Source organism: Oncorhynchus tshawytscha, linkage group LG08 (assembly GCF_018296145.1).
Source record: "Oncorhynchus tshawytscha isolate Ot180627B linkage group LG08, Otsh_v2.0, whole genome shotgun sequence".
NCBI lineage: Eukaryota > Metazoa > Chordata > Actinopteri > Salmoniformes > Salmonidae > Oncorhynchus > Oncorhynchus tshawytscha.
In genome coordinates, this window is record NC_056436.1 from 63,532,456 (window position 1) to 63,556,608 (window position 24,153).

Below are 24,153 nucleotides of genomic sequence, written 5' to 3' on the forward strand. Positions count from 1 at the left end.
AGGTTATTTATCTCTCTGGGTGGCGCAGTGGCCCATCCTATATTCTCTGTTACTGATCGACGCACACAGAGACCTTCTCAAACGGACGGAGAGCTCTTGGTATTAACGTCCTCGCGGATTATTTTATTTCGTTTCACTGGGAAATACAGTCGATTATTTTTTTAATCATTTCTGGATGTGCTGATGATCGATATTATACAACTAAAAACAGTAAATATACGGATAATCTGATTTTATTCGTTGGAATGGGTGATTGGTGTACGACAGGGCGCAGAGGCGGGTGGCAAGTACTGTTTTACATTCTTTGTCTGAGCTCCCTAGATTCTGTAACTGGGCAGGCACGATATTCCATACCAGAGGAGCAGTCAGAGGGGTCGAACGTTGGAAACATTGGTAGAGATTTGGGTTTGGAGGTGAAGAGACTAGTGTCCGGTAAAGCTCGCATTATAACAAAAGGAGCGCGACAGTATGTAGATCTGAACCGAGACAAAGGGCTTCTCATTGTTAAAGAGAGAATCGACCGAGAGGAGCTCTGCGGACAGACTACGCCTTGTAGCTTCAGCTTTGAGCTTATCATAGAAAACCCCATTCAGTTATATCGAGTTACAGTAGAGGTTCGTGACATTAACGATAACACCCCGTCCTTTCCCAAGGATGAAATCAAATTGGAAATCAGTGAATCTGCCGTGTCTGGAGCACGATTTTCTATTGAGAGCGCCGTCGACCCTGACGTTGGGGTCAACGGTATACAGAATTATTCACTAAAACCAACAGATCATTTTAAATTAGAGGTACACAGCCAAACAGATGGAGTTAAATACGTCGAGATGATCCTGAAAAACCCGTTAGATAGGGAGAAACAGGAGACGCTTTCGCTGGTGCTGACTGCGACTGATGGCGGGGAGCCTCAGAGATCTGGCACTGTCCGCATTGATATTACTGTCATGGATGTGAATGACAACGCACCCGTTTGTGGCCTGCCCGTTTACAAAGCTAATGTGAATGAGAATTCCCCTGTTGGTACGTTTGTAACTACCGTTAGCGCAGACGATGCAGACCAAGGGGTGAATGGAGAGGTCACTTTCTCCATCGCTCATGTTGCTAAAGAGGCGAAGGAGCTGTTCGAACTCAACGTGGAAACTGGAGAGATTAAAGTGGTCGGAAAACTGGACTTTGAAAAGACAAAATATTATCAATTAAATGTTTTGGCAAAAGATAGTGGCAGCCTGTCTGATACGTGCAAGGTTGTTATTCAAATTACTGATGAAAATGACAACGTTCCAACAATACAGCTTATGTCATTTTCAAACTCGATTCCTGAGGACTCTTCCCCTGGTACCACTGTAGCTGTAATTAATGTCGAAGATGCAGACTCTGAAATTAACGGTGTTGTCCAGTGCTATATTAACGCAGATTTTCCGTTCAAAATAGAGTCATCGTTAACCGATTATTATACAATAGTCACTGATAGCACATTGGATAGAGAAACCGTGTCTGAGTACAACGTCACCATTACAGTTTCAGATGAAGGGACTCCGCCTCTCTCCAGCAATAAGAGCATAACTGTTAAAGTATCAGATGTGAATGATAACCCACCCAAGTTTGATCAACCTGTATATAGTAAGTCTATTCAGGAAAACAATTCGCCAGGGTTTTCTATATTCTCAGTGAGAGCGAGTGATGCTGACTGGGGTCAAAATGCCCGCGTCTCCTACTTTCTCGATGATAAACAAGTTAACGGGGTGACTGCTTCCTCTGTTGTCTCAGTAAATTCAGAAAATGGCGCCATCCATGCTGTTAGGTCATTCGATTATGAACAAATCAAGTCGTTTCAATTCAACGTCACTGCCCGTGATGGAGGGTCTCCACCTCTCAGTTCAGTGGTCGCTGTTAGAATATTAGTCCAGGACCAGAACGACAACGCGCCTCAGGTTCTGTATCCAGTCCAGACTAGCAGCTCTCTGGTGGCTGAAATGGTGCCTCGTTCAGCAGATGTGGGCTATCTTGTCACTAAAGTGGTGGCTGTTGATGTGGACTCTGGACAGAATGCCTGGCTCTCGTATAAACTGCAGAAAGCGACAGACAGGGCGCTGTTTGAAGTGGGTTTACAGAATGGAGAAATAAGAACTATTCGCCAAGTCACTGATAAAGATGCTGTGAAACAAAGGCTCACTGTTGTAGTGGAGGACAACGGGCAGCCCTCTCGTTCAGCTACAGTCAATGTTAACGTGGCGGTGGCGGACAGCTTCCCTGAAGTGCTCTCGGAGTTCACTGACTTTACGCACGACAAGGAGTACAATGACAACCTGACTTTTTACTTAGTCTTGGCTTTGGCTGTAGTCTCATTTCTGTTCATCACATGTTTAGTGGTTATTATATCAGTGAAAATATACCGATGGAGACAGTCTCGCGTCCTCTATCATTCCAATCTCCCGGTTATTCCGTATTATCCACCGCGTTACGCAGACACTTTGGGGACAGGAACTCTACAGCACGTGTACAATTACGAGGTGTGCAGTACGACTGACTCCAGAAAGAGTGACTGTAAGTTCGTCAGACCCTGTAGTCAGAACGTTCTGATAATGGACCCCAGTTCTACAGGGACGCTGCAGCGGATGCAGAGTGAAAATAACATCCTGGATGAACCAGACTCTCCACTAGAGGTGAGTTTAATGTGTTTAAATTATAGCAACTTGCATTGAAATACATCTAATCAATATGTCCAAAGTTTCATAGTAAAACATCAGAGAATGTTGAAATGTCACATAACGTCCTCTTGCGGTATGGGTGAAGGGTCTTATGCTGACATTGTGCTCCTGGTGTTTTGAACCATGTAATTTATCATGGTTTGAAAGATAATTCGTAAAGTGATGTTTGCCTTTTACGTCATCTATCCCGTTGTGGTCTTTCTCCTTCAAATAACTGTTTCCTTGTTTGTAATACTTGAAGTACATGTGTCGTTGATAACTTAGAGAATATGATTGCATGCGTTTCTCAGGTCATTATATTGAGTGACCAACTATTTTCATATCGGACTCTGCGGGCCGCTGTTGGTCTTAAAATCATACTTGAACCGATGTGAACACTGCTGTACCCTCCTCAGTACCTCCCATATTCCCTCAGTGTCAGAGAGTGAGGGCTCAGCACGAATGCGCTCTTTTTTCACTATCCTTTTTTTGTTGACACGAGCTATTACATTGATGGATTCTAGCTTAGAGTTTCAACCGTGAGCAGATGTGTTTAATCGAATTTGAATATAGCTTGTGTGGTCTTATTTGACATTTTACCATGTGGAATTCGATGATTTGGTTTGAGTCCACGGGTTCTGCCAGAAATGGACGCTCGCTTAAACGGCAAGTACAGGCCTTTATTCTTGTTTTCCTCGCCCAGATTATTCACGGGCAGATTCGTTATTCTATCCCAGAGGAGATGAGAAAGGGCTCGTTTGTTGGAAATGTTGCGGAGGATTTTGGAATTAACGCTAAACGAATGAAATTGGGTGGCGCTCGCATTGTTAGCGGCGATAGCAGCGAGTATATTAGGTTGGATGTAGACAAAGGGACACTGGTCGTAGGAGAGAGGATAGACAGGGAGCAGCTATGCGGACAGACATCGCCCTGCAGCTTGAGCTTCGAGATGATTATGATGAATCCTATGCAGCTGCTTAGCATTGTGGTGGAAATACTGGATGTTAACGACAACTCGCCCTTCTTTACTGAAAAAGAAATTAAAATAGAAATCTCAGAGTCTACTCTGCCGGGTACGAGGATATTACAGGAGAGTGCGACAGACCCAGATGTCGGTATCAATACACTGCAAGGCTACACCTTGCACCCTACTGATCATTTCAGCATTAAAATCCAGACTGGTCCCGATGGCAGCAAATATGTGGAGATGTATCTGTTTGCGCCTTTAGACCGAGAGAAAAGGGATAACCTGCTTCTCACCTTGATTGCTGTAGACGGCGGGGACCCGCAGAGATCTGGAGCACTTCAAATACACATAACTGTGCTTGATGCCAATGATAATGGCCCCATTTTTATGCATCCGATTTTTAAAGCGTCTGTAACCGAAAATGCAGCCACAGGCACTGTAGTGACTACTGTAAGTGCCACTGACGCAGATGAGGGGCCATACGGTCATGTCACTTACCATTTTGCTCGTGTACCTCCCGACGTCGCAGAATTATTTTCTTTAGATGAGAATACAGGCAAAATAACAGTAACTGGACAAATTGATTATGAAAAGAATAAGCAATATGAACTCGGTTTACAGGCTAAAGACCAAGGAGGACAAATGGACTCCACAAAAGTAATTATTGACGTTATTGATGTGAATGACAACGTCCCCTTGATTACACTAACGTCATTCTCGAGTCCAATATCTGAAGATTCGATCAGTGGCACAACCGTGGCTATAATACATGTAAAAGACATAGATTCTGGTCTAAACGGTAAGGTAGAATGTTCGATAAATACCAAGATCCCGTTTGCCATCCAGTCGTCTCTAAAGAGCTATTACACCCTTGTGACAGATGGTGTTTTGGACAGAGAGCGTAATGCCGAATATAACATTACATTCACCGCCGTAGATGAGGGTATCCAGCCCCTGTCGGCCAGTAAAACCATCACACTGAGAATCTCAGACGTTAATGACAATGCGCCCGTTTTTGAGCAGAGTTTATACTCTGCTACTGTGATGGAAAACAACGTCCCGGCGGTGTCAGTGTTTTCTGTGAAGGCTCACGACTCAGATTGGGGTCAGAACGCACGCATGTCCTACGTGCTCATTGATTCTCAATTGAATGGGAATCCGATATCGTCCTACATCTCTGTTAATGCGGAGACAGGTTCCATCCAAGCAGTGCGCTCCTTCGATTATGAGCAAACTAAATCATTTGAGATTTATATTAAAGCTCAAGATGGAGGCTCCCCGCCTCTCAGCAGCAATGCCACAGTCGAAATCAGCATCCTTGACCAGAACGACAACACGCCTCAGGTTCTGTACCCAGTCCAGACGAGCAGCTCTCTGGTGTCTGAAATGGTGCCTCGTTCAGCAGATGTGGGCTATCTTGTCACTAAAGTGGTGGCTGTTGATGTGGACTCTGGACAGAATGCCTGGCTCTCGTATAAACTGCAGAAAGCAAATGACAGGGCGCTGTTTGAAGTGGGTTTACAGAATGGTGAAATAAGAACTGCACGCCAAGTCACTGATAAAGATGCTGTGAAACAAAGGCTCACTGTTGTAGTGGAGGACAACGGGCAGCCCTCTCGTTCAGCTACAGTCAATGTTAACGTGGCGGTGGCGGACAGCTTCCCTGAAGTGCTCTCGGAGTTTACTGACTTTACGCACGACAAGGAGTACAATGACAACCTGACTTTTTACTTAGTCTTGGCTTTGGCTGTTGTCTCATTTCTGTTCATCACATGTTTAGTGGTTATTACATCAGTGAAAATATACAGATGGAGACAGTCTCGCGTCCTCTATCATTCCAATCTCCCGGTTATTCCGTATTATCCACCGCGTTACGCAGACACTTTGGGGACAGGAACTCTACAGCACGTGTACAATTACGAGGTGTGCAGGACGACTGACTCCAGAAAGAGTGACTGTAAGTTCGTCAGACCCTGTAGTCAGAACGTACTGATAATGGACCCCAGTTCTACAGGGACGATGCAGCGGATGCAGAGTGAACAGAACATCCTGGATGAACCAGACTCTCCACTAGAGGTGAGTTTCTTGGAGTTTAAATAAAGTAGCTCATTTTGTTGCAGTACATCTTTACAATAAGTTTGTTTGTATAACTTTTTCTCAACTGTTTTACCCTGGTTCCTCACTCTTTTTTTATCGGTATCTCAGTAGTTGGGTTTCTCTCTCTACTCTATTTTATAGCAGTAAATCAAGGATTACGTATTGTTTTAGTAACCTATAAAACGTTTTAGGTTCGTTTTGTATGTGTTTTTAGAGATGTAGCCTATTTCGAACTGAGCGTTAGTGCTTGTGATTTATTTGTAACTCTGTAGTGTTGCAATGTTGCTTCAGCACCACCATGTGTGGACAGCGACACTTGTGTCTTCATAGCAGCAGAGGGCTGCTTCGCTCTCTCACACTGTGTATAATCCCTTCTTCGTACCTCTGTCTATTGACCAAATGTCGCTATAGATTTTAGCCTTTACGAAGCATATTACTTTCAACATGCATAGGTATTGGTTTGTAATGTTAAGCCATGGTTTGCTAGACTGTTTCATGGAATAATTTTTATGCACGATCCAATCTGAATTTGATGGGATAGTGGTATTCTTTAGTAGGCTATAAAATTATCATTTAATTGTAATTAGGAACGTTAATTTATTTAGATTGCAGAAAGTGAAGTGTTTAGCTAGTGGTTTGTATATGGATCAGTTTGGAAAGGAAATAATCCTGTACTGTGTTAAATTATTTCCGAAAGGTTTTTGATGTTAATATGTTGGACACTGAGGGCCGCTGTTGATCAGTGAAATTATTTCTGTGCAGTGTTGTCAGTCAGTAGAGTCCCCTCCCCTATCACTGCGCTCTGCCAGAGGAGAGGGGGAGACTGCGCTTCATATGAGGCGGGGCGAGACAGAGACACCATCGCTCTGATCCATACATATTACCGATAAATGAAGGGGACACGAAAATAGCCTGTATTGAAATAATACTTTGAATATTACTCTTCAGTTTGTTGGCGGGATCTGAGAACCCATTATACGGAATATTTGTTTTGGATTTCTTCGCTGTTGGCTATGGCATTGGAAGGATTCCTTCAGCCTAAATGTATAAAATGGCGTTTGTGCTGTGGACTGCGGTGGCAAGTACTTATTTTCCTCCTGTATTTCAGTCATATTGTCAGTGGCCAAATCCGCTATTCCATTCCGGAGGAGATGAAGAAAGGTTCTCTTATCGGTAACGTAGCTCAAGACCTGGGGTTAGATTTGAAAAGGCTCAGAGCGGGTCGGGCCCGTATCGTGACCGGAGAAAGCATTCAGTACACAGAGCTGAAGACAGACAAAGGGATTCTAGTCGTGAGTGAGAGAATAGACCGAGAGCAGCTTTGTGGCGACGTCACACCGTGTAGCTTCAACTTCGAAATTATTCTAGAAAATCCAATGGAGCTTCATCGCGTGACTGTAGAAGTATTGGATGTAAATGACCATGCTCCTTCTTTTCCAATACAAGATATACAATTTGAAATCAGTGAATCGGCTAATGTTGGTGCGAGATTTCTGCTAGAGAGTGCAGTGGATCCCGATGTAGGCCTCAACGCCCTTCAGAATTATATATTAACCCCAAATTATAATTTCATTCTGAAACAACATGCGAATCCGGACGGTAGTAAATATGCTGAGATGGTCCTCCAGAAATCGTTAGACAGGGAGGAGCACCCTCGTCTCTCTGTAAAGCTCTTGGCTGTAGATGGTGGAACCCCGCAGAGATCTAGCACAGTAAATATAGAGATCACTGTCTTAGATGTCAATGACAATGCACCTGTGTTTAACCAGTCACTTTACAGGGCTACTGTGATGGAGGACGCTCCAAAGGGCACTTATATCACAACCGTAAATGCCAGCGATGCAGACAGTGGATCAAATGGACAAATATCGTACTATTTGTCGAAATTGAAAGGGAATACAGTTGACATATTTAACATTGATACGGCGACTGGGACCATTTCTGTTTCCGGTCAGATAGATTATGAGAAAGATAATAAATATGAAATCAGGGTAGAAGCAAAGGATCAGGGTGGTTTAACAGACTCCAGTAAAGTTGTTATTGAGGTTCTAGACGTGAATGACAACGCACCAGTTATTAACGTCATGTCCTTCTCCAGACTTGTGTCTGAAGATGCTCCTCCTGGCACCACTATTGCTATTATAAATGTTAAAGATGCTGATTCAGAGAGAAACGGACAGATTACATGCTCTATAAATACTAACCTTCCATTTAAAATTCAGTCGTCATTAAGTAGTTATTATAATTTGATCTCAGACATAGCTTTAGACAGAGAAACGACACCAGAATACAACATAACCATAACAGCGACAGATTCTGGTTCGCCTCCACTCTCTAGCACCAGGACATTACACCTTAGAATCTCAGACGTAAATGACAATGCTCCATTGTTTCATCAGGGCTCATACTCGACTTACGTCACAGAGAATAACTCTCCTGGAATGTCCATATTTACTGTCAGCGCGCAGGACTCTGACTGGAATCAGAACGCTAGAATCTCGTACCTCTTGGAGGACACGCAGATCAGTGGAACTCCAGTCTCTACTTATGTATCTATTAACTCTGAAACTGGAGTTTTACATGCGGTTCGTTCCTTTGATTATGAACAAATTAAAGAGTTAAAACTTGTGGCTAAGGCGCAAGACGGAGGCTCTCCTCCCCTCAGTAGTAATGTGAGTGTTAACATCTTCATACAAGATCAGAACGACAACGCGCCTCAGGTTCTGTACCCAGTACAGACTAGCAGCTCTCTAGTGGCTGAAATGGTGCCTCGTTCAGCAGATGTGGGCTATCTTGTCACTAAAGTGGTGGCTGTTGATGTAGACTCTGGACAGAATGCCTGGCTCTCGTATAAACTGCAGAAAGCGACAGACAGGGCGCTGTTTGAAGTGGGCTTACAGAATGGAGAAATAAGAACTGTACGCCAAGTCACTGATAAAGATGTTGTGAAGCAAAGGCTCATTGTTGTAGTGGAGGACAACGGGCAGCCCTCTCGTTCAGCTACAGTCAATGTTAACGTGGCGGTGGCGGACAGCTTCCCTGAAGTGCTCTCGGAGTTCGCTGACTTTACGCACGACAAGGAGTACAATGACAACCTGACATTTTACTTAGTCTTGGCTTTGGCTGTAGTCTCATTTCTGTTCATCACATGTTTAGTGGTTATTATATCAGTGAAAATATACAGATGGAGACAGTCTCGCGTCCTCTATCATTCCAATCTCCCGGTTATTCCGTATTATCCACCGCGTTACGCAGACACTTTGGGGACAGGAACTCTACAGCACGTGTACAATTACGAGGTGTGCAGGACGACTGACTCCAGAAAGAGTGACTGTAAGTTCGTCAGACCCTGTAGTCAGAACGTACTGATAATGGACCCCAGTTCTACAGGGACGATGCAGCGGATGCAGAGTGAACAGAACATCCTGGATGAACCAGACTCCCCACTAGAGGTGAGTGTGTTGGAGTTTAAACAGTATGGCTCATTGGGTTGGAATATGTATTTTCAATACTTTTTAAAAAGTGTCCTTTGTAACCATTTTACCTATTGTGCCTACTTAATATTTCTGCAGTTAACAGTATTCATTCAAACCAGCTGTTAAGTATTGTTGTGGTTAGATTGGGCTTTTATAGAATTCCATTGCCACTTGAGTTTTTATTCTGTGGTTTCGACGTTAGCAAACTAATAGCTACAATAGAAGCGATGACTTGTCTATTGGTTAGTTTGGGCTTTTATAGTATACCTACCGATTTGTTTTCATCACAATAGCAGCAATGTGGGCTGTGTGGCCATTTCAGCAACACTCTCTGTGGACAGCGCCACTTCTGTCCTGATAGAATCAAAGGTCTGCTCTCCCTTGTTCCAACGGCAGTGTTATGACAAAGAGTCGCTATGGAGTCCCTTGAGCAGTGTTAACTGCTTGTCAATAACCAACCCACTTTCGTACGGAATACGTTGTTCAATAATGCTTTGGATGGCGGATCCACGGAAATGTTTTTAGGCACGTTCGAATCCATTGCTAAGAGGATGGTGTATCATGATTTAGTGTCAAATTATTGATATTTGCCTTACTGTTCCAAGTAGTATAGTCATTTAACGTTTAATTTATTTAGATTTCACTTAGCACTGTGTTCAACTAGCTATTTGAAATATTTTGAGAACAAATTAGTGCTGTAAATTGTTTAATATTTTCTACGTTTTTACAGATTCAAATATAATGTGTGTTCATTTTTTGGACTCTGAGAGCCGCTGTTGATCAGTGAAATATTTTCTGTCCAGTGTTGTCAGTCTGAAGAGTTCCCTCCCCTATCACTGCGCTCTGCCAGAGGAGAGGGAGAGACTCTGCGCTTCACATGAGGTGGGGTGCGACAGAGAGACACTCGCTCTGGTCTTTACAGATATCGAAAGAAGACGGTGAAAATAGCCTGGATTTAAATAATAAGTAAAATATCGCTCTTCTATTTGTTGAGGATAAAAGGAATATTTCTGTTGGATCTATTATTTGTTGGCTATGTCATCTGAAGGATTCCTTCAACCTAAATGCGTAAGATGGCGTTTGTGCTGTGGACTGCCGTGGCAAGTACTGATTTTCCTCCTGTATATCAGTCATATTGTCAGTGGTCAAATCCGCTATTCCATTCCGGAGGAGATGAAGAAAGGTTCTCTTATCGGTAACGTAGCTCAAGACCTGGGGTTAGATTTGAAAAGGCTCAGAGCGGGTCGGGCCCGTATCGTGACAGGAGAAAGCATTCAGTACACAGAGCTGAAGACAGACAAAGGGATTCTAGTCGTGAGTGAGAGAGTAGACCGAGAGCAGCTTTGTGGCGACGTCACACCGTGTAGCTTCAGCTTTGAAATTATTCTAGAAAATCCAATGGAGCTTCATCACGTTACAATAGAAATCCTGGACATTAACGACAATTCTCCAATATTTAAGAAAAATAATATACATTTAGAAATCAGTGAATCCGCTGTTATTGGTGCGCGTTTTGCGTTAGCCAGTGCAGAGGACTCTGATGTAGGATCTAATGGCCTACAGGAGTATGTTTTAAGTTCAAACGATAATTTCATTCTAAAACAACATCCAAATGCCGATGGAAGAAAATATGCTGAGATGGTCCTCCAGCAACCGTTAGATAGAGAAAAGCATCCTCGTCTCTCTTTAAAGCTAATCGCTGTAGACGGTGGAAATCCGCAGAGATCTGGCACAGTAAATATAGATATCACTGTCCTAGATGCCAATGACAATGCGCCTGTGTTTAACCAGTCATTGTACATGGCTACTGTGATGGAAAACGCACCGAAAGGCACATATATTACCATCGTAAATGCCAGTGATGCAGACAGCGGGACGAATAGTTTTATTGTATACTCTATATCAGACATGAATGGTGGTCTTGCTGATGTGTTGACTATCAATGAAACCACAGGCAGAATATCCGTTTCGGGGTTGATTGATTACGAAAAAGACAAAAGGTTTGAACTGAGAATTGAAGCAAAGGACCATGGAGGCTTAACGGATTCGAGTAAAGTTATTGTTGAGGTCATTGACAAAAACGATAATGAGCCTGTTATAAGCGTCATGTCATTCACGAGTCCGATTTCTGAAGACTCTCCTCCGGGTACAACCATCGGTATCATCAACGTTAAAGACCTTGATTCAGGTGAAAACGGACATGTGAGCTGTAGCCTAGACCAAAACATCCCCTTTAAGATAAAATCTAATTTAAGAAATTACTACACCTTGGTAACCGATGCTGTTTTAGACCGCGAGAGCGTGTCAGAACATAACATAACTGTAGTCGCCACGGACGCAGGGTCGCCTCCTCTCTCAAGTAAGAGAACATTTCACCTGAAGGTGTCAGATGTCAACGACAATGCCCCAGTGTTTCCACGGGGCGTGTACAACTCTTATATCGCAGAGAATAACTCTCCAGGCGTCCCTATATTTACTGTTAGAGCTAAAGACACCGACTCCAATCAAAATTCCCGTATTTACTACATTCTGGAGGATACTGACGTCAACGGGACTCCTGTGGCTGCTTATGTTTCGGTAAATGCAGAGAGTGGGGTTATACACGCGGTACGCTCCTTTGATTACGAACAAATCAAAGAGCTTACACTCGTGGTTATGGCGCAAGACGGAGGCTCTCCTCCTCTCAGTAGCAATGTGACTGTGAAATTAATGATCCAGGACCAGAATGACAACGCGCCTCAGGTTCTGTACCCAGTCCAGACTAGCAGCTCTCTGGTGTCTGAAATGGTGCCTCGTTCAGCAGAAGTGGGCTATCTTGTCACTAAAGTGGTGGCTGTTGATGTGGACTCTGGACAGAATGCCTGGCTCTCGTATAAACTGCAGAAAGCGACAGAAAGGGCGCTGTTTGAAGTGGGCTTACAGAATGGAGAAATAAGAACTATACGCCAAGTCAATGATAAAGATGCTGTGAAACAAAGGCTCACTGTTGTAGTGGAGGACAACGGGCAGCCCTCTCGTTCAGCTACAGTCAATGTTAACGTGGCGGTGGCGGACAGCTTCCCTGAAGTGCTCTCGGAGTTCACTGACTTTACGCACGACAAGGAGTACAATGACAACCTGACTTTTTACTTAGTTTTGGCTTTGGCTGTAGTCTCATTTCTGTTCATCACATGTTTAGTGGTTATTATATCAGTGAAAATATACAGATGGAGACAGTCTCGCGTCCTTTATCATTCCAGTCTCCCGGTTATTCCGTATTATCCACCGCGTTACGCAGACACTTTGGGGACAGGAACTCTACAGCACGTGTACAATTACGAGGTGTGCAGTACGACTGACTCCAGAAAGAGTGACTGTAAGTTCGTCAGACCCTGTAGTCAGAACGTACTGATAATGGACCCCAGTTCTACAGGGACGATGCAGCGGATGCAGAGTGAAAATAATATCCTGGATGAACCAGACTCGCCACTAGAGGTGAGTTTATTGGATCTTACATTATATTGCTCAGTTGGTTGAAATACTGCTCTTATTAATAAATAATTTGTCCTTTGTTTTTGTTAAAGTGCGTAAAGGTTTATGTACTCGGTATTTCTCTAGTCAACAGCATAGTTAAATCAGCAGTTACATATTTTTGTGGTTAGCTTTGGCTTTTATATTGTCAGCTGAGTTTTCAGATTGAGGTTTTGACGTTAACATATTACGTTCTACTATAGTGGAAATTACTCCACGTTTTTCGGATTATTTGTTTTTTTTATAGTATGCCTGCTGAGTTGTTTTTAATCTAAGTGCTACAATAGAAACGAGGTAGTGTGGTAAGGATATTTCAGCACCACTGTGTGGACAGCGCTACTTATGTCATGATAGAAGCAGAGTTCTGCTTCGCTCTATCATACTGCTCCCTTGTGCCAACCGTTGTGGTTTGATAAAGTGACTATGAAATGACTAAATAGTCACTTAACCAGTGTTGACTGCTTGTCACATGTCAAATATAGCTCAACATACTTTTTTTACTCTGTGGTTCAATAATGGGTTGGAAGGCGGATCCATGGAAATGTTTTTACACGTGTTCCATATTGTGACTGAGAGGATAGTGTGGCATGCTTTAGTATCATATTGTTGCTATTTGCCTTGACATTGTATTACAGTGACTGAATTTATTGAGATTGCACCAAGCACCGTTTTTAACTAGCTATTTGAAAAATGTTGGAAGGAAAGTAGTGCTGTGAAGTGATTAATCATTTCTACGTTTTTATCAATTCAACTATAATCTGGTGTTCGTGTTTTGGACTCTAAGGGCCGCTGTTGATCAGTGAAATAATTTATATCCAGTGTTGTCAGTCAGTAGACTCCCCTCCCCTATTTACTGCGCTCTGCCAGAGGAGAGGGAGAGACTCTTTGCTCTTAATAGCAGGCGGGGCGCGAGAGAGAGACACTCGCTCAAACGGATACGTGAAGGAGACAGTTAATAGACTCTATTAAAATAACACTTCCACTATCAGTTTCCTCTTCGCTTGTCGTCTCTGAGGATAAGGTCTAAGGATATTCGTGTTGGATTTTATTCTTTGTTGGCTATGTCATCTGAAGGATTCCTTCAACCTAAATGCGTAAGATGGCGTTTGTGCTGTGGACTGCGGTGGCAAGTACTGATTTTCCTCCTGTATTTCAGTCATATTGTCAGTGGTCAAATCCGCTATTCCATTCCGGAGGAGATGAAGAAAGGTTCTCTTATCGGTAACGTAGCTCAAGACCTGGGGTTAGATTTGAAAAGGCTCAGAGCGGGTCGGGCCCGTATCGTGACTGGAGAAAGCATTCAGTACACAGAGCTGAAGACAGACAAAGGGATTCTAGTCGTGAGTGAGAGAATAGACCGAGAGCAGCTTTGTGGCGATGTCACACCGTGTAGTTTCAGATTCGAAATCCTTCTAGAAAACCCTATCGAACTACGTCGTATTACTGTGGAGATTCTGGATATAAATGACCATGCCCCTGATTTTCCAAAGAAAGATATTACATTTGAAATCAGCGAGTCTGCTACCTTGGGCTCTCGTTTTACGTTGGCGAGTGCAGAAGATCCCGACGTAGGGCTCAACGCCCTGCAGAGTTATGATTTAACTCCCAATGATAATTTCATTCTAAAGCAACATACGAATCCAGACGGCAGTAAATATGCTGAGATGGTCCTCCAGAAACCGTTAGATAGAGAGGAGCATCCTCGTCTCTTGTTAAAGCTAATCGCTGTAGACGGTGGAAATCCGCAGAGATCTGGCACAGTAAATATAGATATCACTGTCCTAGATGTCAATGACAATGCGCCTGTGTTTAACCAGTCAGTGTACAGGGCTACTGTGATGGAAAACGCACTGCAAGGCACATATATTGCCACCGTAAATGCCAGCGATGCAGATAACGGATCAAACGGCGTCGTCTCCTATTCCTTCTCCAACCTCAAAAAACATTTAGCTGACATTTTCAACATAGACGAAACAACAGGCACAATATCAGTTGCGGGGGAAATAGATTACGAGAAAGATACAAAATACGAGGTTAGAGTTGAGGCTAAAGACGAAGGAGGTTTAACAGACACCAGTAAAGTTGTCATTGAAATAATTGACAAAAATGACAATGCGCCTGTTATAAACGTCATGTCTTTTTCCAGCCCTGTGTGTGAAGATGCTCCTACTGGTACCACGATCGCTATTATAAATGTTAAAGACGCTGATTCAGAGAGAAACGGACAGATAACCTGCTCTTTAACTACTAACCTCCCGTTTAAGATCCAATCTTCGTTAAGTAGTTATTATACTTTGATCTCAGATGGAGCTTTTGACAGAGAAACGACACCGGAATACAACATCACCATAACAGCGACAGATTCTGGTTCGCCTCCACTCTCCAGCACGAGGATATTACACCTTAGAATCTCTGACGTAAATGACAATGCTCCATTGTTTCATCAGCGCTCATACTCGACTTACGTCACAGAGAATAACTCTCCTGGAATGTCCATATTTACTGTCAGAGCGCGGGACTCTGACTGGAATCAGAACGCTAGAATCTCGTACCTCTTGGAGGACACGCAGATCAGTGGAACTCCAGTCTCTACTTATATATCTATTAACTCTGAAACTGGAGTTTTACATGCGGTTCGTTCCTTTGATTATGAACATATCAAACAGCTTACACTCATGGTTAAGGCGCAAGACGGAGGCTCTCCTCCCCTCAGTAGTAATGTGAGTGTCAACATCTTCATACAAGATCAGAACGACAACGCACCTCAGGTTCTGTACCCAGTACAGACTAGCAGCTCTCTAGTGGCTGAAATGGTGCCTCGTTCAGCAGATGTGGGCTATCTTGTCACTAAAGTGGTGGCTGTTGATGTGGACTCTGGACAGAATGCCTGGCTCTCGTATAAACTGCAGAAAGCGACAGACAGGGCGCTGTTTGAAGTGGGCTTACAGAATGGAGAAATAAGAACTATACGCCAAGTCACTGATAAAGATGCTGTGAAACAAAGGCTCACTGTTGTAGTGGAGGACAACGGGCAGCCCTCTCGTTCAGCTACAGTCAATGTTAACGTGGCGGTGGCGGACAGCTTCCCTGAAGTGCTCTCGGAGTTCACTGACTTTACGCACGACAAGGAGTACAATGACAACCTGACTTTTTACTTAGTTTTGGCTTTGGCTGTAGTCTCATTTCTGTTCATCACATGTTTAGTGGTTATTATATCAGTGAAAATATACCGATGGAGACAGTCTCGCGTACTCTATCATTCCAATCTCCCGGTTATTCCGTATTATCCACCGCGTTACGCAGACACTTTGGGGACAGGAACTCTGCAGCACGTGTACAATTACGAGGTGTGCAGGACGACTGACTCCAGAAAGAGTGACTGTAAGTTCGTCAGACCCTCTAGCCAGAACGTACTGATAATGGACCCCAGTTGTACAGGGACGATGCAGCGGATGCAGAGTGAACAGAACATCCTGGATGAACTAGACTCTCCACTAGAGGTGAGTTTAGCTGATGTTGAATAATATACAACATCTTGATGGAATACATCTCTAAAATGTGCACTTTATTCTGTATATACGGTGAACTTTATAGGGCCAAGTTATCTTCTACGTTTTTATTAAAGCTTTGACAATCATAGTAGGCCTATGCCTGCTGAGTTTGTAGAATGTTATTTAGAATGTATGTGACGAAGCGCTACAATCGTTACGCTGCGGCGCTAAAATGCAACTTCAGAACCACTCTGTGTGGACAGCACAACTTCTGTCAGTCAGCAACAGAGGTTTGCTCCGCTCTCTCACACAAAGTATCCATTGTTGAACTGCTGTGTATTGATGAAAAGTTTCTATAGAGTCTCAGCCTTGTGTAGCCTATGCAATGGGAACAAAATAACTCTCTAGAAAGGTATTTGACTGTATTTTCAGTCATGGTTTGGACGGCGGACACATGGCCATGTTTTTACGCACGATCCATTCTAGGACTAAGAGGATAGGACATGTTTTAGTATCTTATGATTACTATGTTCCCTGCTGGTCATAATATTCTAGTAATTGAACGGTGATTTATTTAGATATCACTTTGCACTTGGTTGAATATAAATGTGAAAAAGTATAGCTGTAAAGTATTGCATTTTTTCTGAACCGATGTATGTTCACATTTAATCTGATGTTCATGTCGTGGACTCTAAGGGCCGCTGTTGATCAGTGAAATAATTTCTGTCCAGTGTTGTCAGTCAGTGGCGTCCCCTCCCCTATCACTGCGCTTTATCAGAGGAGAGGGAGAGGCTCTGCGCCTCATACGAGGTGGGGCGCGGAAGAGACACACTTGTTCTGGTACATGTAGATTACAAATACAATAGAATGGTTAAAAAAGCCTGGATTAAGATAATATCTCGTTTATTAATCTCCCCTTAACTCGCCGTTTCAGGATCTGGTATAAGGAATATTTTTATTGGATTTGTTGTATTCTTTGATATGGCTTCTGAAGGATTCCTTCAACCTATATGCGTAAAATGGCGTTTATGTGGACTGCGGTGGCAAGTATTTATTTTTCTCCTGTCATTCTGTCATATTGTCAGTGGCCAAATACGGTATTCCATTCCAGAGGAGATGAAGAAAGGTTCTCTTATCGGCAACGTAGCTCAAGACCTGGGGTTAGATTTGAAAAGGCTCAGAGCGGGCCGGGCCCGTATCGTATCCGGAGAAAGCATTCAGTACACAGAGCTGAAGACAGACAAAGGGATTCTAGTCGTGAGTGAGAGAATAGACCGAGAGCAGCTTTGTGGCGACGTCACACCGTGTAGCTTCAGCTTCGAAATCATTCTAGAACATCCGATGGAGCTACACCGCGTGACTGTAGAAATTATAGATGTAAATGACCATGCCCCTGCTTTTTCAAAGAGAGATATACAATTTGAAATTAGCGAGTCCGCTACCTTAGGCTCCCGTTTTACGTTGGCTAGTGCCGAGGATCCTGATGTGGGGTTAAACGCCCTGCAGAATTACTTCTTAACCACGAATGATAATTATGTTTTAAAACAACACGCGAAACCGGACGGTAGTAAATATGCTGAAATGGTTCTTCAGAAACCGTTAGATAGAGAGGAGCATCCTCGTCTCTCTTTAAAACTAATCGCTGTAGATGGTGGAAATCCGCAGAGATCTGGCACAGTAAATATAGAGATAACTGTCCTAGATGCTAATGACAATGCGCCTGTGTTTAACCAGTCAGTGTACAGGGCTTCTGTAATGGAAGACGCTTCAAAAGGGACCTATATCACAACAATAAATGCCAGCGATGCAGACAGTGGATCAAACGGTGTTGTTGCGTATTCTTTCTCCAACCTCAAAAAACATTTAGCTAACATTTTCAATATAGACGAAAAAACAGGCACTATATCAGTTGCGGGGGAAATAGATTACGAGAAAGATAAGAAATTTGAAATCAGGGTAGAGGTGAAGGATCAAGGTGGTTTAACTGACTCAAGTGAAGTTTTCATTGAAGTTGTTGATGTTAATGACAACGCGCCAGTTATAAACGTCATGTCCTTCTCTAGCCTTGTGTCTGAAGATGCTCCTCCTGGCACCACTATTGCTATAATAAATGTTAATGATGCTGATTCAGAGAGAAATGGAAAGATTACATGCTCTATAAATACTAACCTTCCATTTAAAATTCAGTCGTCGTTAAGTAGTTATTATAATTTGATCTCAGACGTAGCTTTAGACAGAGAAACGACACCGGAATACAACATCACCATAACAGCGACAGATTCTGGTTCGCCTCCGCTCTCTAGCACCAGGACATTACACCTTAGAATCTCAGACGTAAATGACAATGCTCCATTGTTTCATCAGCGCTCATACTCGACTTACGTCACAGAGAATAACTCTCCTGGAATGTCCATATTTACTGTCAGTGCGCGGGACTCTGACTGGAATCAGAACGCTAGAATCTCGTACCTCTTGGAGGACACGCAGATCAGTGGAACTCCAGTCTCTACTTATGTATCTATTAACTCTGAAACTGGAGTTTTACATGCGGTTCGTTCCTTTGATTATGAACAAATTAAAGAGTTTAAACTTATGGTTAAGGCGCAAGACGGAGGCTCTCCTCCACTCAGTAGTAATGCTACTGTCACCATCTTCATCCAAGATCAGAACGACAATGCGCCTCAGGTTCTGTACCCAGTCCAGACTAGCAGCTCTCTGGTGGCTGAAATGGTGCCTCGTTCAGCAGATGTGGGATATCTTGTCACTAAAGTGGTGGCTGTTGATGTAGACTCTGGACAGAATGCCTGGCTCTCGTATAAACTGCAGAAAGCGACAGACAGGGCGCTGTTTGAAGTGGGCTTACAGAATGGAGAAATAAGAACTATACGTCAAGTCAATGATAAAGATGCTGTGAAACAAAGGCTCACTGTTGTAGTGGAGGACAACGGGCAGCCCTCTCGTTCAGCTACAGTCAATGTTAACGTGGCGGTGGCCGACAGCTTCCCTGAAGTGCTCTCGGAGTTCATTGACTTTACGCACGACAAGGAGTACAATGACAACCTGACTTTTTACTTAGTCTTGGCTTTGGCTGTAGTCTCATTTCTGTTCATCACATGTTTAGTGGTTATTATATCAGTGAAAATATACAGATGGAGACAGTCTCGCGTCCTCTATCATTCCAATCTCCCGGTTATTCCGTATTATCCACCGCGTTACGCAGACACTTTGGGGACAGGAACTCTACAGCACGTGTACAATTACGAGGTGTGCAGGACGACTGACTCCAGAAAGAGTGACTGTAAGTTCGTCAGACCCTGTAGTCAGAACGTACTGATAATGGACCCCAGTTCTACAGGGACGATGCAGCGGATGCAGAGTGAACAGAACATCCTGGATGAACCAGACTCTCCACTAGAGGTGAGTTTCTTGGAGTTTAAATAAAGTAGCTCATTTTGTTGCAGTACATCTTTAAAATAAGTTTGTTTGTATAACTTTTTCTCAACTGTTTTACCCTGGTTCCTCACTCTTTTTTTATCGGTATCTCAGTAGATGGGTTTCTCCCGCTTCTCTATTTTATAGCAGTAAATCAAGGATTACGTATTGTTTTAGTAACCTATAAAACGTTTTAGGTTCGTGTTGTATGTGTGCTGTGTTTTTAGAGATGTAGCCTATTTCGAACTGAGCGTTAGTGCTTGTGATTTATTTGTAACTATGAAGTGTTGCAATGTTGCTTCAGCACCACCCTGTGTGGACAGCGACACTTGTCTTCATAGCAGCAGAGGGCTGCTTCGCTCACTCACACTGTGTATAATCCCTTCTTCGTACCTCTGTCTATTGAATGTCGCTATAGATTTTTTCCTTAACGAAAAATATTACTGTCAACATGCATAAGTATTGCTTTGTAATGTTGAGCCATGGTTTGGACGGCTGTTCCATGGAATTATTGTTTATGCACGATCCATTCTGAGTTTGATGGGATAGTGGGATTCTTTAGTTGGCTATGAAATTGTCATGTTTTGAGTTGTAGTGATGAACGTTGAATTTATTTAGATTGCAGAAAGTGTTTTATGATTTGTATATGGATCAGTTTGGAAAGATAATAATGCTGTGCGGTGTTAAATTATTTCTGAATGGTTTTCGATTTTCAAGTGTTTTATGATATCCGTGTTTCAGACTCTGAGGGCCGCTGTTGATCAGTGAAATTATTTCTGTCCAGTGTTGTCAGCCAGCAGAGTCCCCTCCCCTATCACTGCGCTCTGCCAGAGGAGAGGGAGTGACTCTGCGCTTCATACGAGGCTTGGCACGACAGAGAGACATTCGCTCTGATCAATATATACGAAAGGGATAGTGAAAATAGTCTGGAATAAAGCGAAACATCGACTGGTATTTCCTTACCGTTTCTCTCGATCCAGTATAAGGAATATTCGTGCTGGATGTTTTTATTCGTTGGCTATGGCATCTGACGGATTCCTTCAACCTAAATGCGCAAAATGGCGTTTGTGTTGTGGACTGCGATGGCAAGTACTTATATTTATTCCGTATTTCAGTCATATTGTCAGTGGTCAAATCCGGTATTCCATACCAGAAGAGATGAAGAAAGGTTCTCTTATCGGTAACGTAGCTCAAGACCTGGGGTTAGATTTGAAAAGGCTCCGAGCAGGCCGAGCCCGTATCGTGACCGGAGAAAGCATTCAGTACACAGAGCTGAAGACAGACAAAGGAGTTCTAGTCGTGAGTGAGAGAATAGACCGAGAGCAGCTTTGTGGCGACGTCACACCGTGTAGCTTTAGCTTTGAAATCATTTTAGAAAATCCAATTGAATTACATCGTGTTACAGTGGAAATATTGGATGTTAACGACCATGCCCCTCTCTTCAAGAACTATCACAGTACATTTGAAATCAGCGAATCCGTCGCTCTTGGATCTCGTTTTGTATTAGAGAGTGCAGAGGATCCGGATGTGGGAGTTAATGGTCTACAAGATTATGTCTTCACTCCTAATGATAATTTTGTATTGAAACAGCATTCTAACGCAGACGGTAGCAAATATGCAGAGATGGTCCTCCAGAAACCGTTAGATAGAGAGGAGCGTCCTCGTCTCTCTCTAAAGCTAATCGCTGTAGACGGTGGAAATCCGCAGAGATCTGGCACAGTAAATATAGAGATCACTGTCTTAGATGCCAATGACAATGCGCCTGTGTTTAACCAGTCAGTGTACAGAGCTACTGTGATGGAAAACGCACAGAAAGGCACATATATTGCCACCGTAAATGCCAGTGATGCAGACAGTTTTTCGAATGGATTACTGACCTATTCTTTTTCAAATTTGAAAGGCAACTTGGCTGATTTATTTGACATTGACAGGACAACAGGCAAAATATCTGTAGCTGGACAGATAGATTTTGAAAAAGACAAGAAATATGAAATTAGAGTTGAGGCTAAAGACCAAGGTGGTTTGACAGATATTGGTAAAGTTGTCATAGAAATAGTTGACATAAATGACAACGCACCTGTTATAAACGTCATGTCTTTCTCCAGCCCTGTGTCTGAAGATGCTCCTCCTGGAACCACGATAGCCGTTATAAACGTTAAAGATGCTGATTCAGAGAGAAACGGACAGGTTAGCTGTTCAGTAGACAAAACACTCCCATTTCAGATCAAATCCTCATTGACAAATTATTATAATTTGATCACTGACTCTGGTTTTGATCGAGAAAAGATGGCCGAATACAATATAACCATAACAGCGAGAGATTCTGGTTCGCCTCCACTCTCTAGCGTTAGAACAATACACCTGAGAATCTCTGACGTAAACGACAACGCCCCATTGTTCGATAAAGGCACCTACTCTGCTTACGTCACAGAGAATAACTCTCCTGGAATGTCCATATTTACTGTCAGCGCGCGAGACTCTGACTGGAATCAGAACGCTAGAATCTCGTACCTCTTGGAGGACACGCAGATCAGTGGAACTCCAGTCTCTACTTATATATCTATTAACTCTGAAACTGGAGTTTCACATGCGGTTCGTTCCTTTGATTATGAACAAATTAAAGAGTTCACATTTGTGGTTAAGGCGCAAGACGGAGGCTCTCCTCCACTCAGTAGTAATGCTACTGTCACCATCTTTATCCAAGATCAGAACGACAACGCGCCTCAGGTTCTGTACCCTGTCCAGACTAGTAACTCTCTGGTGGCTGAAATGGTGCCTCGTTCAGCAGATGTGGGCTATCTTGTCACTAAAGTGGTAGCTGTTGATGTGGACTCTGGACAGAATGCCTGGCTCTCGTATAAACTGCAGAAAGCGATGGACAGGGCACTGTTTGAAGTGGGCTTACAGAATGGAGAAATAAGAACTGTACGCCAAGTCACTGATAAAGATGCTGTGAAACAAAGGCTCACTGTTGTAGTGGAGGACAACGGGCAGCCCTCTCGTTCAGCTACAGTCAATGTTAACGTGGCGGTGGCGGACAGCTTCCCTGAAGTGCTCTCGGAGTTCACTGACTTTACGCACGACAAGGAGTACAATGACAACCTGACTTTTTACTTAGTCTTGGCTTTGGCTGTAGTCTCATTTCTGTTCATCACATGTTTAGTGGTTATTATATCAGTGAAAATATTCAGATGGAGACAGTCTCGCGTCCTCTATCATTCCAATCTCCCGGTTATTCCGTATTATCCACCGCGTTACGCAGACACCTTGGGGACAGGAACTCTACAGCACGTGTACAATTACGAGGTGTGCAGGACGACTGACTCCAGAAAGAGTGACTGTAAGTTCGTCAGACCCTGTAGTCAGAACGTACTGATAATGGACCCCAGTTCTACAGGGACGATGCAGCGGATGCAGAGTGAAAATAACATCCTGGATGAACCAGACTCCCCACTAGAGGTTTGTTATTTGAATCATAATTATTTCCCCCAAAACTATATTTCTTTCAGCTGTATTTGTAAATGCATCATGCACTTTAACTGTTTGAAATCCACTATGTATTCCAGGGAACTTTCCATGGTCATAAGTAGTATTCTTTTCTATTGATATGTAGGCGTTTCTGCACCAATGTCATGGACAGCGGTTCTGTGTTGGTTGCAGCAAAGAGGCTGTATTTGAATGAACCATGCACCATAGTAAAGTTTGAATTGTTCTGCACATAGCCTTTACAGTAGTAAAACTGAGGCAAACATTTTCTCGAATAGTAATTTGATTAAATAATCTTACAGTTTCTTAAGAAAGTTTTCGTACCCCTTGACTTATTCCACATTTTGTTTTTACAGCCTGAATCCTAAATGGATTACATTTGTATTTCTCTCTCACCATTTACACACAATACCCCATAATAACAAAGTGAATACATGTTTTTATAAGTGTTTGCAAATATATTGATAATGAAATACAGAAATGGCTAATGTATATAGGCATTCGCTCTCCTGAGTCAATACATTTTAGAATCTGTTTTGGCAGTGGTTTCAGCTGTAAGTCTTTCTGGGTAAGTCTCTAAGAGCATTGCACACCTGGATTGTATAATATTTGTACATTAATCTTTAAAAATGATTAAAGTGATGTGATATTTGGCCTTGTATTTTAGGTTATTGTCCTGCTGAGAGGTGAATTTATCTCCCAGTGTATTTTGGAAAGCAAACTGAACCAGGTTTTACTCTAGGATTATGGCTGTGCTTTGCTCTATTCCTATTTTTTTCTATTTCTATTTTTATCTTTAAAAAACTCCTAGTCCTTGCCAATGACAAGCATACCCATAACATGATGCAGCCACCACCATGCTTGGAAATATTAATAAGTGTGGTACTCAGTGATGTGTTGTGAAAGGATTTGCCCCAAACATAACGCTGTAACGACTGTCTTGGGAAGAAGGTGAGGACCAATACGCAGCGTGGTACGTGTTCATCTTTTTTAATGTAAACTGAACA

The 24,153-nt window shown here is 42.9% G+C and overlaps 4 protein-coding genes across 13 annotated transcripts in view; all 4 read left to right on the forward strand.

The window, feature by feature from the left end:
- The window catches only part of LOC112242181 (protocadherin gamma-C5-like), a 238,377-nt gene that overhangs the window by 122,622 nt on the left and 91,602 nt on the right, over positions 1 to 24,153 (forward strand). The window contains exon 1 of one of the 10 annotated variants that reach the window (XM_024429126.2): positions 2 to 2,663. The exons of 6 other annotated variants lie outside the window; for them this stretch is intronic. In XM_024429126.2, coding sequence (XP_024284894.2) covers positions 246 to 2,663 — 2,418 coding nt within the window. In that variant the 5' untranslated portion in view covers positions 2 to 245. Of the gene's footprint in view, position 1; positions 2,664 to 6,581; positions 9,204 to 13,640; positions 16,238 to 16,951; positions 19,646 to 24,153 lie in introns of those variants that run through there. 3 more of the 10 variants (XM_042325785.1, XM_042325786.1, XM_042325787.1) reach the window with 3 other exon arrangements.
- LOC121846919 (protocadherin gamma-A6-like) lies at positions 3,084 to 5,859 on the forward strand. The gene has a single exon (XM_042325802.1). The coding sequence runs from the start codon at positions 3,289 to 3,291 to the stop codon at positions 5,752 to 5,754; it is 2,466 nt and encodes an 821-aa protein (XP_042181736.1). The 5' UTR covers positions 3,084 to 3,288; the 3' UTR covers positions 5,755 to 5,859.
- Positions 10,070 to 13,533, forward strand: LOC121846978 (protocadherin gamma-A11-like). The gene is made up of 2 exons (XM_042326215.1): positions 10,070 to 12,701; positions 13,522 to 13,533. The coding sequence occupies exons 1-2, from the start codon at positions 10,263 to 10,265 to the stop codon at positions 13,531 to 13,533; spliced, it is 2,451 nt and encodes an 816-aa protein (XP_042182149.1). The 5' UTR covers positions 10,070 to 10,262.
- On the forward strand, positions 20,411 to 23,452 carry LOC121846916 (protocadherin beta-16-like). Its single transcript, XM_042325799.1, has one exon. It carries the CDS (start codon positions 20,681 to 20,683, stop codon positions 23,264 to 23,266), a length of 2,586 nt encoding a protein of 861 aa, XP_042181733.1. The 5' UTR covers positions 20,411 to 20,680; the 3' UTR covers positions 23,267 to 23,452.